Consider the following 13735-nt stretch of genomic DNA (forward strand, 5'->3'; position numbering starts at 1 on the left):
AGTTAGTTAGTTAGTTAGTTAGTAGTTAGTTAGTTAGTTAGTAGTTAGTTAGTTAGTTAGTTAGTTAGAAAAACTTCCTCTTCATAAGTATTAAAAATTTACTTTGTTTTCTTACATACAGATACTTGTAATATAATACGAAAAAATGTAATTCCATTATAAATTAAGATTTCGCCCTTCAAAATTGCAAAACTGCACTGATAAGTGATAAGTACAATTATAATGCTGCTATATAAAAAATAGTTATTCATTATACATTTCTCATAAAATTTGTAACACTCAGATATTTAAATCGTAATAGTTTTTAAACGATTTTCTACAACAAAATCGAAGATGACGTAGGGTATTGTATATTCTACTCATTTTTTGTGATTCCTTGTAATTTATAACTTTATATTGGAAAAAGGCAATAGTGTAATGGAAATATCGGAAAATATAGTATAAATAGCAGTTATACTTTTTGATAATGTTTAGTTTATATTCTATACTGTATTACAAATTGTATGAAATTATTAATTTAAAAACCTATTCAATACTATTGATTTTAATTTATTTAAAATATTACATTGTTAACGCTAACGCAAAAGAGTCACTTCTTGAAAAGTATCAAGATTATGATATATTTTTAGAAAAAGGTAAGATAAATTTATTATTATATTGCTAAATAGGCTCATACCGTGATTTTTGTTCCAAATATTTTTTAGTTCGATGAGCGAGTAGATAAATTTCCAGAAATTTGGTAAATATCTTTTGATTACAACAATCCATCTTATGGGCCTCATTGTGCTTGCTAGTCTATATTCTAGTCTATAGTCTAGTTATAGTCTAGTCTATAGTCTAGTCTATAGTCTAGTCTAGTCTATAGTCTATATAGTCTAGTCTATAGTCTAGTCTATAGTCTAGTCTATAGTCTAGTCTATAGTCTAGTCTATAGTCTAGTCTATAGTCTAGTCTATAGTCTAGTCTATAGTCTAGTCTATAGTCTAGTCTATAGTTTATTCTATAGTCTAGTCTATAGTCTAGTCTATAGTCTAGTCTATAGTCTAGTCTATAGTCTAGTCTATAGTCTAGTCTATAGTCTAGTCTATAGTCTAGTCTATAGTCTAGTCTATAGTCTAGTCTATAGTCTAGTCTATAGTCTATAGCCTAGTCTATAGTCTAGTCTATAGTCTAGTCTATAGTCTAGTCTATAGTCTAGTCTATAGTCTAGTCTATAGTCTAGTCTATAGGTCTAGTCTATAGTCTAGTCTATAGTCTAGTCTATAGTCTAGTCTATAGTTAGTCTATAGTCTAGTCTATAGTCTAGTCTATAGTCTAGTCTATAGTCTAGTCTATAGTCTAGTCTATAGTCTAGTCTATAGTCTAGTCTATAGTCTAGTCATAGTCTAGTCTATAGTCTAGTCTATAGTCTAGTCTATAGTCTAGTCTATAGTCTAGTCTATAGTCTAGTCTATAGTCTAGTCTATAGTCTAGTCTATAGTCTAGTCTATAGTCTAGTCTATAGTCTAGTCTATAGTCTAGTCTATAGTCTAGTCTATAGTCTATTCTATAATCTAGTCTATAGTCTAGTCTATAATTTAGTCTATAGTCTAGTCTATAGGTCTAGTCTATAGTCTAGTCTATAGTCTAGTCTATAGTCTAGTCTATAGTCTAGTCTATAGTCTTAGTCTATAGCTCTAGTCTATAGTCTAGTCTAGTCTAGTCTATAGTTTAGTCTATAGTCTAGTCTATAGTCTAGTCTATAGTCTATTCTATAGTCTAGTCTATAGTCTAGTCTATAGTCTAGTCTATAGTCTAGTCTATAGTCTAGTCTATAATCAGTCTATAGTCTAGTCTATAGTTTAGTCTATAGTCTAGTCTATAGTCTAGTCTATAGTCTAGTCTATAGTCTAGTCTATAGTCTAGTTTATAGTCTAGTCTATAGTCTAGACTATAGTCTAGTCTATAGTCTAGTCTATAGTTTAGTCTATAGTCTAGTCTATAGTCTGGTCTATGGTCTAGTCTATAGTCTAGTCTATAGTCTAGTCTATAGTCTAGTCCATAGTCTAGTCTATAGTCTAGTATATAGTCTAGTCTATAGTCTAGTCTATAGTCTAGTCTATAGTCTAGTCTATAGTCTAGTCTCTAGCCTAGTATATAGTCTGGTCTATTAGTCTAGTCTATAGTCCAGTTTATAGTCTACCTTATGGAGTAGTCTATAGTATAGTATAGTATAGTCTTTATTCTAGCTTATAGTCTTGTCTATAATTTAGTCTATAGTGTAGTTTATAGAATAGTCTAGTATATATTCTAATCAATAGTCTAGTGTATAGTCTAGTCTGTATTCTAATGTATATTCTAGTCGATAGTCTGTCTATAGTCTTTGTTTATAACCTAGTCTGTAGTTTAGGCTATAGTCTAGTACATAGTACAGTCTATAGTATAGTCTAATAAAATATAAGCACATAACATAGTTAGTATTTTTGGTCGAGATCTGCAATTTTGATATCTTTAAAATACAATTTTTTTTTAATGTTTAATAAAATATTTTATAAAAATTTAAGAAATATTTTAAAGAAGAATTTCACTGCGAAAAAGGGAACATTTTCATTCGTAATTTGATTTTGAAGCACTTAGATCTACTTAAACTTATTATAGGGTGTAATTGTAAACATTTTCATTTATTTTTATATTTCTCAATTTTTAGTTGATAAGAAATTTCTGGGATTCACCTAAAAGATCTATTCGTATACATGTATTTGAGAAATTCGTTATTATCAACATCAACATAATTTGCACACAAAAATAACACCATTTCCATATATAAAGAAATTCAGATGATATAACTACAAAACAGTATTACTGGGTTATATAAATCACAGTCTAAATTAAATTATTTCATACGTAAACCTCTTAGCCATTGAGAATCGGGGTGCTAATTTACTTTAGTTTATAATTTTAAGGCAATAATGGTATCAGCATTTTCTTTATTATCGTAAATGGTGTAAATATAATCAAGCAAATTATAAGAATACATTTAATAAAATAATTTTAAAAAGTAGCTTTTAATTATTATTAAGAATCTGTGATCTTCACATCAACTTAGAAATGTTTAATTTAAAAATCGTTTCGTGTATTTTGTTTTTAATTTTCCTAAATTTGTTTAAATTTCAAATGATTAAAGCGGATGCAGAGGAGGTATTTGGTTATTATTGATAGATCTTCTTTAAAAACTTTCTAACAATAATTTTTACAGTGTAACAAAATCTTAATTGAAGGCGGAGAACGTGCGCTCAAAAAAATATTCAATGATTTTGAGGATATAAAAAGCATAGTGAAAGATCTGAAATCAAAGTAATTTCAAATTATTACAATTTTCTATAGTTTATTTATTTATAAATTGTCATTGTTAATATATAGTGAAGGAGTGTGTCAGGAAAGCAACAAATGTGTGGAAAACGGTGAGATGAATATTATTTAAAATTAAAAGCGATATAAAAAAGCTTGTTATATTTTTCTATATTTAAAAATTTCCTATATTTAACATTACAATTTATTTCATTAGCAGATTTGCCATTCTTTGATGTGCGGGTGGATCAGATGCCTGAACACTGGTAAGACAATATACTTACTTATAGGTACTATAAATATGATTGAATCACCCTTAAAGCGGAACTGTTGTCCGATGATTAAAATATTCAGTCTACAGGTTGTAAAGCCTAAAATTTTCCAATCATAATGTAGTTGTATATGTATCTAGTATGCGTCGCTAATTTCGCAACTAATTTCGCCAAAGACTTGGTAATACAAAAAAAAAGATTCGATATGCTCAGCAATCGTCAAATTCCGTTCATTCGATTTGGTGAAAAAGTGGTGAACAACTACTAACTCCTAACTAACTAACTAACTAACTAACTTCCTAAACTAACTAACTAACTAACTAAAAAACGAACTAACGAATAACTAACAAACTAAGAACGAACGAACTAACTAAATAACTAACTAACTAACTAACGAACGAAGAACTAACGAACGAACGAACAACGAATAAAAACTAACGAACGAACGAAACGAACGAACGAACGAACGAACGAACGAACGAACGAACTAACAAACGAACGAACGAACGAACTAACGAACAAGAACGAACGAACGAACGAACGAACGAACTAACGAACGAAACGAACGAACGAAAGAACGAACGAAAAACGAACGAAACGAACGACGAACGAACGACAACGAAACGAACGAACGAACGAACGAACGAACGAACGAACGACGAAGAACGAACGAACGAACTAACTAACGAACTAACTAAGAACGAACTAACGAACGAAACGAACTAAAGAACGAACGAACGAACGAACTAACTAAGAAACGAAGAACGAAAGAACGAAGAACGAACGAACGAACGAACTAACGAACGAACGAAACGAACGAACGAAACGAACGAACGACGAAACGAACTAACGAACGAACGAACGAACGAACGACGAACGAACGAACGAAAACGAACGAAACGAACGAACGAACGAAACGAACGAACGAACGAACGAAGAACGAACGAACGAACGAAACGAACGAAACGAACGAACGAACGAACGAACGAAACGAACGAACGAACGAACGAACGAACGAACAACGAAACGAAACGAACGAAATAACGAAACGAACGAACGAACGAACGAACGAACGAACGAACGAACGAACAAAGAACAACAACGAACCAAGAACGAACGAAACTAACGAACGAACGAAGAAGAAATAACGAACGAACGAACGATACTAACGAACAACGAACAACGAACTAACTAACGGAAACGAACGAACTGAAACGAATAAACGAACGAACGAACTAAACTAACTAACGAACGAAACTAAGACTAAACTACTAACTACTAAATAACTAACAACGAACGAAATAAACTAACTAACTAACTACTAACTACCTAACTAACTAACTAACTAACAACTAACTAACAACCTAAATTTTAAATTACCCGCCTCAGAATATTACTTTAACGATCGTAAACTGCCTTATTAATTTTTTTTAGCCCCATAATTGACCATACCCCATCTTAAGGTCCCGTTTCAGAAAAAAATTCTTAAAAGTATAAAGTTCTGCTTCAGAAGATGACTTTAACGCTCATAAACTGGTTTATTAATCGCAGTATTGTGATTAAAATTCAAGTATAAAGACACAAAAATCTATTTACAAAATTGTAAACTCTTCCGACTTTTTGCAATGTTGTTGGGTTGTGAAATATAATTCATAACCAATTTGTATAATTCAAGGAGGGTGCAGCACCACTATTTATATGCGATAAATGATACGAAGAATTTAAAGATTTTTATATCCTGAAATCTATAAATTAAATCTCCTTTTTAAAGCCACAGGACAACTCTACCTAAAGATTGCGCTGCCGCCACAGCGTGTACTAAACGCAGTGGTATATACAAAATTCAAGTCGAGCAGTACAGCAATGAACCCTTCTATGTGCCTTGTGATGATGAAACCGAAAACGGTGATTGGTTGGTAATACAAAGACGTCAAGATGGTTCAGTGGATTTCTATAGAGATTGGCTGGAATATGAAAAAGGTTTTGGTGACATTGAAGGAGAGTTTTTATAGGCTTAAGAAAATTACACGCTCTTACTAACTATAATGGTCCCCAGGAATTGTTGATTGTAATGGAAGATTTTAATGCGACTAGAGCATACGCCAAATATGATGCATTTGCCATAGGCAATGAAACTGAATCCTATAAACTGAAAAGACTGGGAAAATATACTGGAACAGCAGGAAATTCTTTTCAACGGCAGATTGGCATGAAATTTTCAACCAAAGATCGAGACAATGATGAACATGCAAATGGTAGTTGTGCGGTTTCGTATACAGGGGCATGGTGGTATACTTACTGTCATAACAGGTATATTTGCATTATTTTTATTTCTTATATATTATTTATTGAATTGTTTTAATACATATTTATAGCAATCTTAATGGCAAATATGGCGACAATACTCATGGCAAGGGCATCAATTGGAAAACATTTCGTGGTCACAATGTTTCTCTTACTTATGTTAAAATGATGATACGACGCAGTAGAACCATATAATTAGAATTAGTCCATCTATATAATATGTACATAGTAATTGTAATAAAAAAACCTCAAGTATAATTTTAAATAAACTTTATATCGTGTTTTATTACAATTTTTATTTATACTTTATTGGAAATTCTATTTCATTCAGTTGTATTTTACAATTTCTAGTGTAAAGATTTTGTTTTTAGTTAAATAATGTATAGTTTTAAATTGTATCTATCCATTTTATTTTCAATAATTTGTTTACGGAATATTATTGCGGACGAATCTGGTTTAGATGTAAGTTCTCAAGTGATCATTTTTTATATATATGTAAGACCCTGATGTTTACAGTCACTACTTTCGCAAGGAACTTGACTAAGAATTCTCTAAATAGTCCATGGAAATGAATCGTTAAACTAATCGATAGAGTAGTCAAAGACTAAAACATAGACTGTGGACTAGTCAATATACTAGACCATAGACTAGACATGTAGTCTAAACACTAAACAATAGACTGGAGTAGTCCATTGCTTAGACCACAGACGAATCAGTAAACTAGTCCATAGAGTAGTAAAAAGACTAGACCATAGACTAGTCCATAACCTACTCAATAGACTACACCATAGTGAAGTCTAAAAACTAAACAGTGGAGCATAGACCTATACAATATACTAGACCATAGAGTAGTCAACAGTCGAGACCATAGACTAGCAAGTAGTCTAGACCATTGACTGGTCAATGAAATAGTAAAACATGTAAGAACGTATAGTCGGACATGACCCTAGGACAGTAAGTATGTTTAAAAATGTGGATTAGTAGATTTAAGTTGTTTTTTTACCTTTATTCCGAAATACATAAGGGCTTATACTTATACATTTTGGTCGAACGATTTATGTACGTTTGCATTAAGGTTATTTATGCAGAATTTCCCAATTTCATTTTATTTTCTAATTTTTAGTGGACGAAACCCATTCTAGAGGTTGGGTTGTATACCTATTCAAAAGCATTTAACGATTTGCTGGACATGTCAAAGGATATCCATGATACAACTGCAAAAGGTTTAAATAATATAAAGGCTACTTTAAGAGCAATGTACTTATAACGTCTAATTACTTATTAATTTACAATTAACAAATTCCTTCCTCCTTAGCCCAATTGATACGAATGTAATGTTTTATAGAAAGGGTAATTAATGAATCGTAATTGTGAAAAGTATAGTATTTTACACTAAATTTTTTTTATCTTTTAATTTCAGTTTTACCCAATAATCAATATAAGAAGATTGTCATGAAAACGAAATCCACTAGAATAGATTTGCCGAATCGTATTGTGAAAAACTCCAATATTTTAAATACTAATAAATTTTTATGAAAATCTGCTACGGAAAGCAGATCTGTATGAAGCAAATGGGATTATTGCAAACAGATATTACTTATTTATTACTTATTGTTATAAACTAATAAAGTATTTCAAATTTTTACATACATATGTTGATACAATTCAAAAATAAGTTCGCACACGATCATTTCAAAACCCAAAATAACACATAGCCACACATTTTTTACCTTGAGTCTAGCCAATGCTTTTCTAAAGGTTTGTGCCGCGCATCTTATTCGTCGTGTTTACGAGGTAGCTTAGCTTAGGGACGATATTATTTATGAAAATAAGAATATCCATCGTTTTTAAACAACTAGACTATAGGTTAGACTATAGACCAGACTATAAACCAGACTATAGACTATACACTAGACTATAGACTAGACTATAGACTAGACTATAGACTAGACTATAGACTAGACTATAGACTAGACTATAGACTAGACTATAGACTAGACTATAGACGAGACTATAGACTAGACTATAGACTAGACTATAGACTAGACTATACACTAGACTATAGACTAGACTATAGACTAGACTATAGACTAGACTATAGACTAGACTATAGACTATACTATAGACTCGACTGCAGACTAGACTATAGACTAGACTAGACTAGACTAGACTTGGCTAGACTAGACCAGACTATAGATTAGATAATAGACTATACTATAGTTTATGTATTAGTAGTATTCTACGAACAATTCTCTGGATTCTTCTATAGACTATAGCTATATACAGTAACATGACAAGTCTATGGATGCCATCATATAAGGTCAAATATGGGCCGACATTCTCCATACTTATCATAATAATTGCTTTCTTGTGGAAATCAACTAGTGGAATATTTTTTTAGGATTGCTGCATAATTAACATATGTGTTTCTCAGTATTTAAGTGGTATTCCTATATTTCCCATTTTCAATGCCAAACAATTCTTTTTGAGCCCCCTTTCGAACCCTATCGTGATATCAACAGACAGACGGATATGCACTATGTTTTTACAATTTAATAAAGTCACAGAATATATTTACATATATGTATATAATATATGTACATATGTTTTTAGACCAATATTTCGATTTGTTACAAACGGATGGGGAAAATATATACATACACCCATTTTTAATAGTGGGTGTAAAAACACTAATGAATCCAAAACGCACATATTTATTTCGAAAGAATAATAAACAAGCAAATAAACGGTAAATCTCCGAAACACAAAGAATTTGTAAATAAATAAAACCCACAATTTTTACTCTATAAAAGACTGATAACAATAAATTAATCACACAAACTAAATGTTCCTCTACGATGAAGGTAAAGTGAGTGAAAAGTAATTGAATGTAAATTATTGTTTCAAAAAATTTAGGTTTTTTTTCGTATTACTTTTCCATCAGTTCTAGTAAATGTTTATAGTATTAAACAATATTATACTTCCAAAATGTTCATTACAACTAAGAATAATATGAAACTTCACAAATAACCCTCGTATTTAGGTTCTATCCTACCTACAGTTCTTCACCTCATATCTTTTCTTAAAATAATTTTTTGTTCTTTTTTTTTAATTTTTTGTTCTCTAAAATGACATATAAATTATAATTTCATCCAAGAAATTTTATTCAGTTTCCATACAGCATCTGGTTAATAAAGTTCCTGTTTTTGAGCGTGTTTGTTTTTTTTTTTTTTTTGTGCGATAAAAATATGAATTTAAATATTTTAATATTAAGTTTAATTGCTATCAATGGGCTCGTATTTGGTCATGAATGTGAGGTTGTTAAAAATGAAATCAGAAAAAATAAAATTAAATTGTAATGATGTCATTAATATTTTGTAGGGATCAAATACGGTAACGTATGTCGATGAGATTGTGATTCTTAAAAAGATTTTTAACAATTTGAATGACCTTAAAATGGACTTGAGCAGTGTAATTCAAGGTAAAGAGTTTGTTAAACAACAAAAATGAAATGAAACAAATAAAAAGGTATTGTCGGTTATATCTGATATACTAGATATCCTGACTTAGAACATACTTGTATAAAATTTGGTTAATATTGGTGCATAATTAAGATATCGGGGGAATTGACCAAAATCTTTTATAGGACTCGACATTGGTAGATACTGGATCATACTGGCAGGCTATACACAAACATCAAACATGACCGATCGCATACTAGAGATAGACATTGTGGGAAACTTTGAGGCTCTGATCGTGGTCTTTCGGAACATTAAAACAAAAACCCGTGGAAATCCGGGTATAAAACTGGAAACCCATAAACCTAAAAATACTGCCATCTATCTAATCGCAACCCTAGTTTCCAGGTAGAAGTCTGTGTAATATCGGAATGTATATACCAATATTCAGAATGTATTTACCAATATTCAGAAGGTGATATATAAGACCACATGAGACTCTAAGAGGACCTCAACTGAATACTCTTCTAGAGGTCAGAAGTGCATTGAACTCTAAGAGGGCCTTAACCGAATACTCTTATAGAGGTAAATGGGTAGCAGGCCACTCGATAATAATCGGCAATGAAATAATCGATAATAATCGGCTACAAAGGAAAGGTAACTCGACACAGTTAACATGACGAATGCAAAACCGTTCAACGTAATATGGGCGAGAGAGATGATCAATGATCCTATGCGTTGACCTTAACAACAGGAAGGCGAAAAGCCTTCTAAATCCATGATGGTGTCTCAGTGAAAGCACAGGATCGTCGAAATCTAAATTTCTCAAGAGTGACGGTATTCCAGATATTATACCGCTCAAGAACACTGACTGAAAATTATAGGTTAATACGCCCAAGAACCCGAGTTCTTCTCATAGATATCTATATAAGAGGTTTTCGCCGAGATTTGTTCGGATCTGATGGAGTATATGTATAGATATCCTCCTTTCAGTTCAACATAACTGATCAGTGCAGAATTTTCTTACGTTTGATATCTCGAATGGAGGTTAAAACGGAGTTTTTCAAACTTTATGAGACGATATCTAGAAAACCTGATGTGATGAATGGTTTGATATCTCGAATGGAGGTTAAAATGGAGTTTTTCAAACTTTATGAGACGATATCTAGAAAACCTGATGTGATGAATGGTATCTGAGTTTGACTTTTTTGCAAATTTTTTGGACATTCTACCGAAATTCCGGGAATACATTTCTGAAATCACTTAAAACTAATTTTAAGCAAAAACAAGTAAGAGTGCTATATTCGGCTATGCCGAATTTTAATAATCTTAATAACTTTGATTGTCAATGTGCTTATATGGGAGTTGTGAAATTGGTAGAATGATGTACATATATGTACACAAAACATATTCAAGTCGAATTTTATCCCTATAGCTTTAGAATTCAATGAAATATATGCGTGTAAGTGATTTTCGGAAGTGAACCTTATATGGGAGCTATGACCAATTATGTGCCCATCCGGAAAAACTTTCGTAGAGTGATTTATATTTAGACAAAACATATTTGTGTCGAATTTTATCTATGTATATAGCTTTATTTGACAATGAAATATGTGCTTTTAAGTGATTTTGGGAAGTGGGCCTTATATGGGAGCTATGACCAATAGTGACCGATCCGTAAAAAATTTGGTAGAATGATTTGTATGTATACAAAACATATTCAAGTTAAATTTTATCTCTATAGCTTTAGAATTCAATTAAATATATGTGTTTAAGTGATTTTCGGAAGTGGACCTTATATGGGAGCTATGACCAATTATGGGCCTATGCGGAAAAAATTTAGTAGAGTCATTCATATTTATACAAAATATATTTATGTCGAATTTTATTACGATAAATATATTTGACAGTGAAATATTTGTTTTTAAGTGATTTTCGGAAGTGGGCCTTATATGGGAGCTATGACCAAAAATGGACCGATCCGTAAAAAATTTGGTAGAATGATTTGTATGTATATACAAAATATTTGTGTCGAATTTTATGCCGATAACTTTATAATTCAATGAAATATATGCGTTTAGGTGATTTTCGAAAGTGGACTTTATATGGGAGCTATGACCAATTGTGGACCGACTGAGATCTACGTTGATAGTATGATTTCTGTTTATATTATATTTGCATGTACCAAATTTTGTGTTGATACTGAAATATTTGAGGGAGTTATTAAAGATAAACTAATTTCCGGGAATATATACCTTTGTATGGGGGCTATGGGAAATTTAGGATCGATTATATTGATTTTCAACATAATTGATCCCTGGGTAAAAAAAATAATGTGTGACAAAATTCATCGAATTATCTTTTGTAGTTTCTGAGAAAACGACTTAAGAATTACGAAAAAACTGTAATTTTTTCGAGGTAGTCTGAAATTTTTACTCATAACTTTTAACGTTTTGAACCGATTTTGCTGATTTTCAATGCCAAACTGCTTAGGACAATAGTAAATATTTTCGGTGAATTTGGTTTATTTCTTTTGCTTAGTTTTAACGTGAGCGTGTTTTAGGCAGACAGACAGACGGTCAGACAGACGGACATAAATAAATCGACTTAGAATTTGATAAGGTCCCGGAATATATATACTTTGTTGGGTCTCAGATGAATAATTCTTAGTGTTACACACGGAATGACAAACTTATATATACCCTCTATCACCACTGATTGTGGTGAAGGGTATAACTAGATGGAGTCATAATCCAAATTTCAAAAACCCACCTATATACATACAGCAAGTTTGTTGGAATTATTCTAGATTGGGATCGTGAGGATTTTGAATCTCTTTGAACAGTTGGTAGCCAAATAAAGTTCAACTAACTTAAAATTAAGATTTTTTTGATATTTAGTCCATATTTAGTTATAGCTCCTATTTAATCATAACTTAAATCAATATTTTTCATTACAACTTTTTAGATTTGAAGAGACCCAAAACAGCTTTAAGAGTACAGTTAATGGTAACTATAAATTTCAACATTCTTTACAAACATTCGTAATTAATAATTCTGAAAAATTTTCACAGATTCATCAATATTTGACATACGCTATGATGAATTTCCAGCCAAATGGTATATACATATTATAAAAATAATTTAAACATATCCCGATCATACTTAATAAAAAAAATATTTTTTTAAAGTAAAACCAATGTTCTACCAAGAAGTTGTGCTGAAGCCACCTCCTGCACTCGGCGTAGTGGCATATATAAAATTCTCCTAACCAAATACAGCAGTGAACCATTTCTGGTCGAGTGTGATGTTAGAACTGAAGGTGGCGGTTGGATTTTAATACAAAGACGTCAAGATGGTTCTGTGGATTTCTATCGTGATTGGAGCGAATATCAAAACGGTTTTGGCAATATCGAAGGAGAATTCTTTATCGGTCTAAACAAGTTGCATGCCCTGACCAACTATAATGGACCACAGGAGTTACTGATCGTTTTGGAAGATAATAATGAAATTAAACAGGCGAAATATAGTAATTTTGTTATCGGCAATGAAAGTGAAATGTACGCTTTGAAGCATTTAGGTGTTTATTCGGGAAATGCTGGCGATTGTTTAATATCGCATTTGGGCATGAAATTTAGCACTAAAGATCGTGATAATGATGAGTATGAATCGAATTGTGCGGTAGTTTATACAGGGGCTTGGTGGTACAAGAAATGTCACGTAAGGTATGTTTATTTTTATTATAGTTTTTAGAGGTTAAATAATTTATGGGTTTATTCATTTCTGCAGCAATCTTAATGGCAAATATGGCGATACAAATTATGCTAAAGGCATTACATGGCAATCATTCCGTGGCTACAATGTCTCTATAAAACATGCTAAAATGATGATTAGAAGGCGACAATTTTAAATTTTTAACATGAAGAAATCATTACTCTACTGATATGCGACTTAATTGTATTATTTAACTAGCTATACCCAGTGTACTTTGCTACCCTAAAAGGAATATGTATAAATAAAAATCCCACTTAACGATTTTGAAGATTCTAACTACAATAGTTTTCCAGATTTATAATATGTTACATATGAGAGATGTCAAGCAAATTAATGCAAGTTCGCCAGTTTCTATCTATCGCCAATTTCTATCTATCTATAAAAAATTTTAATAATATAAGAGTTTCCAATATGCTCGAAATTTTGTATTTAATTCATATATGTTGTGCCAAGCCACCCATTGAAAGTCCAAGAACCCGAGTTCTTCTCATAGATATCTATATAAGAGGTTTTCGCCGAGATTTGTTCGGATCTGATGGAGTATATGTATAGATATCCTCCTTTCAGTTCAACATAACTGATCAGTGCAGAATTTTCTTAC

General features: G+C 31.5%; 2 protein-coding genes and 1 pseudogene across 2 annotated transcripts; all 3 read left to right on the forward strand.

Annotated features, from left to right (window-relative positions):
* The first annotated feature begins 3032 nt into the window (after nt 1-3032).
* On the forward strand, nt 3033-6172 carry LOC119602710 (annotated as a pseudogene).
* A 68-nt stretch (nt 6173-6240) lies between these two features.
* LOC119602707 lies at nt 6241-7549 on the forward strand. The gene is made up of 4 exons (XM_037954359.1): nt 6241-6365; nt 7027-7160; nt 7219-7253; nt 7324-7549. The coding sequence occupies exons 1-4, from the start codon at nt 6282-6284 to the stop codon at nt 7437-7439; spliced, it is 369 nt and encodes a 122-aa protein (XP_037810287.1). The 5' UTR covers nt 6241-6281; the 3' UTR covers nt 7440-7549.
* Nucleotides 7550-8748: 1199 nt separating this feature from the next.
* On the forward strand, nt 8749-13410 carry LOC119602693 (fibrinogen C domain-containing protein 1-like). The gene is made up of 5 exons (XM_037954341.1): nt 8749-8783; nt 12329-12369; nt 12435-12480; nt 12552-13085; nt 13150-13410. Exons 1-5 carry the CDS (start codon nt 8749-8751, stop codon nt 13268-13270), a joined length of 777 nt encoding a protein of 258 aa, XP_037810269.1. The 3' UTR covers nt 13271-13410.
* The last annotated feature ends 325 nt before the right edge of the window (nt 13411-13735 follow it).

The sequence above is a fragment of the Lucilia sericata genome, unplaced genomic scaffold (genome assembly GCF_015586225.1).
Source record: "Lucilia sericata isolate MDLA Ls3-8-SP2 unplaced genomic scaffold, ASM1558622v1 Contig000249F_arrow, whole genome shotgun sequence".
Lineage (NCBI taxonomy): Eukaryota > Metazoa > Arthropoda > Insecta > Diptera > Calliphoridae > Lucilia > Lucilia sericata.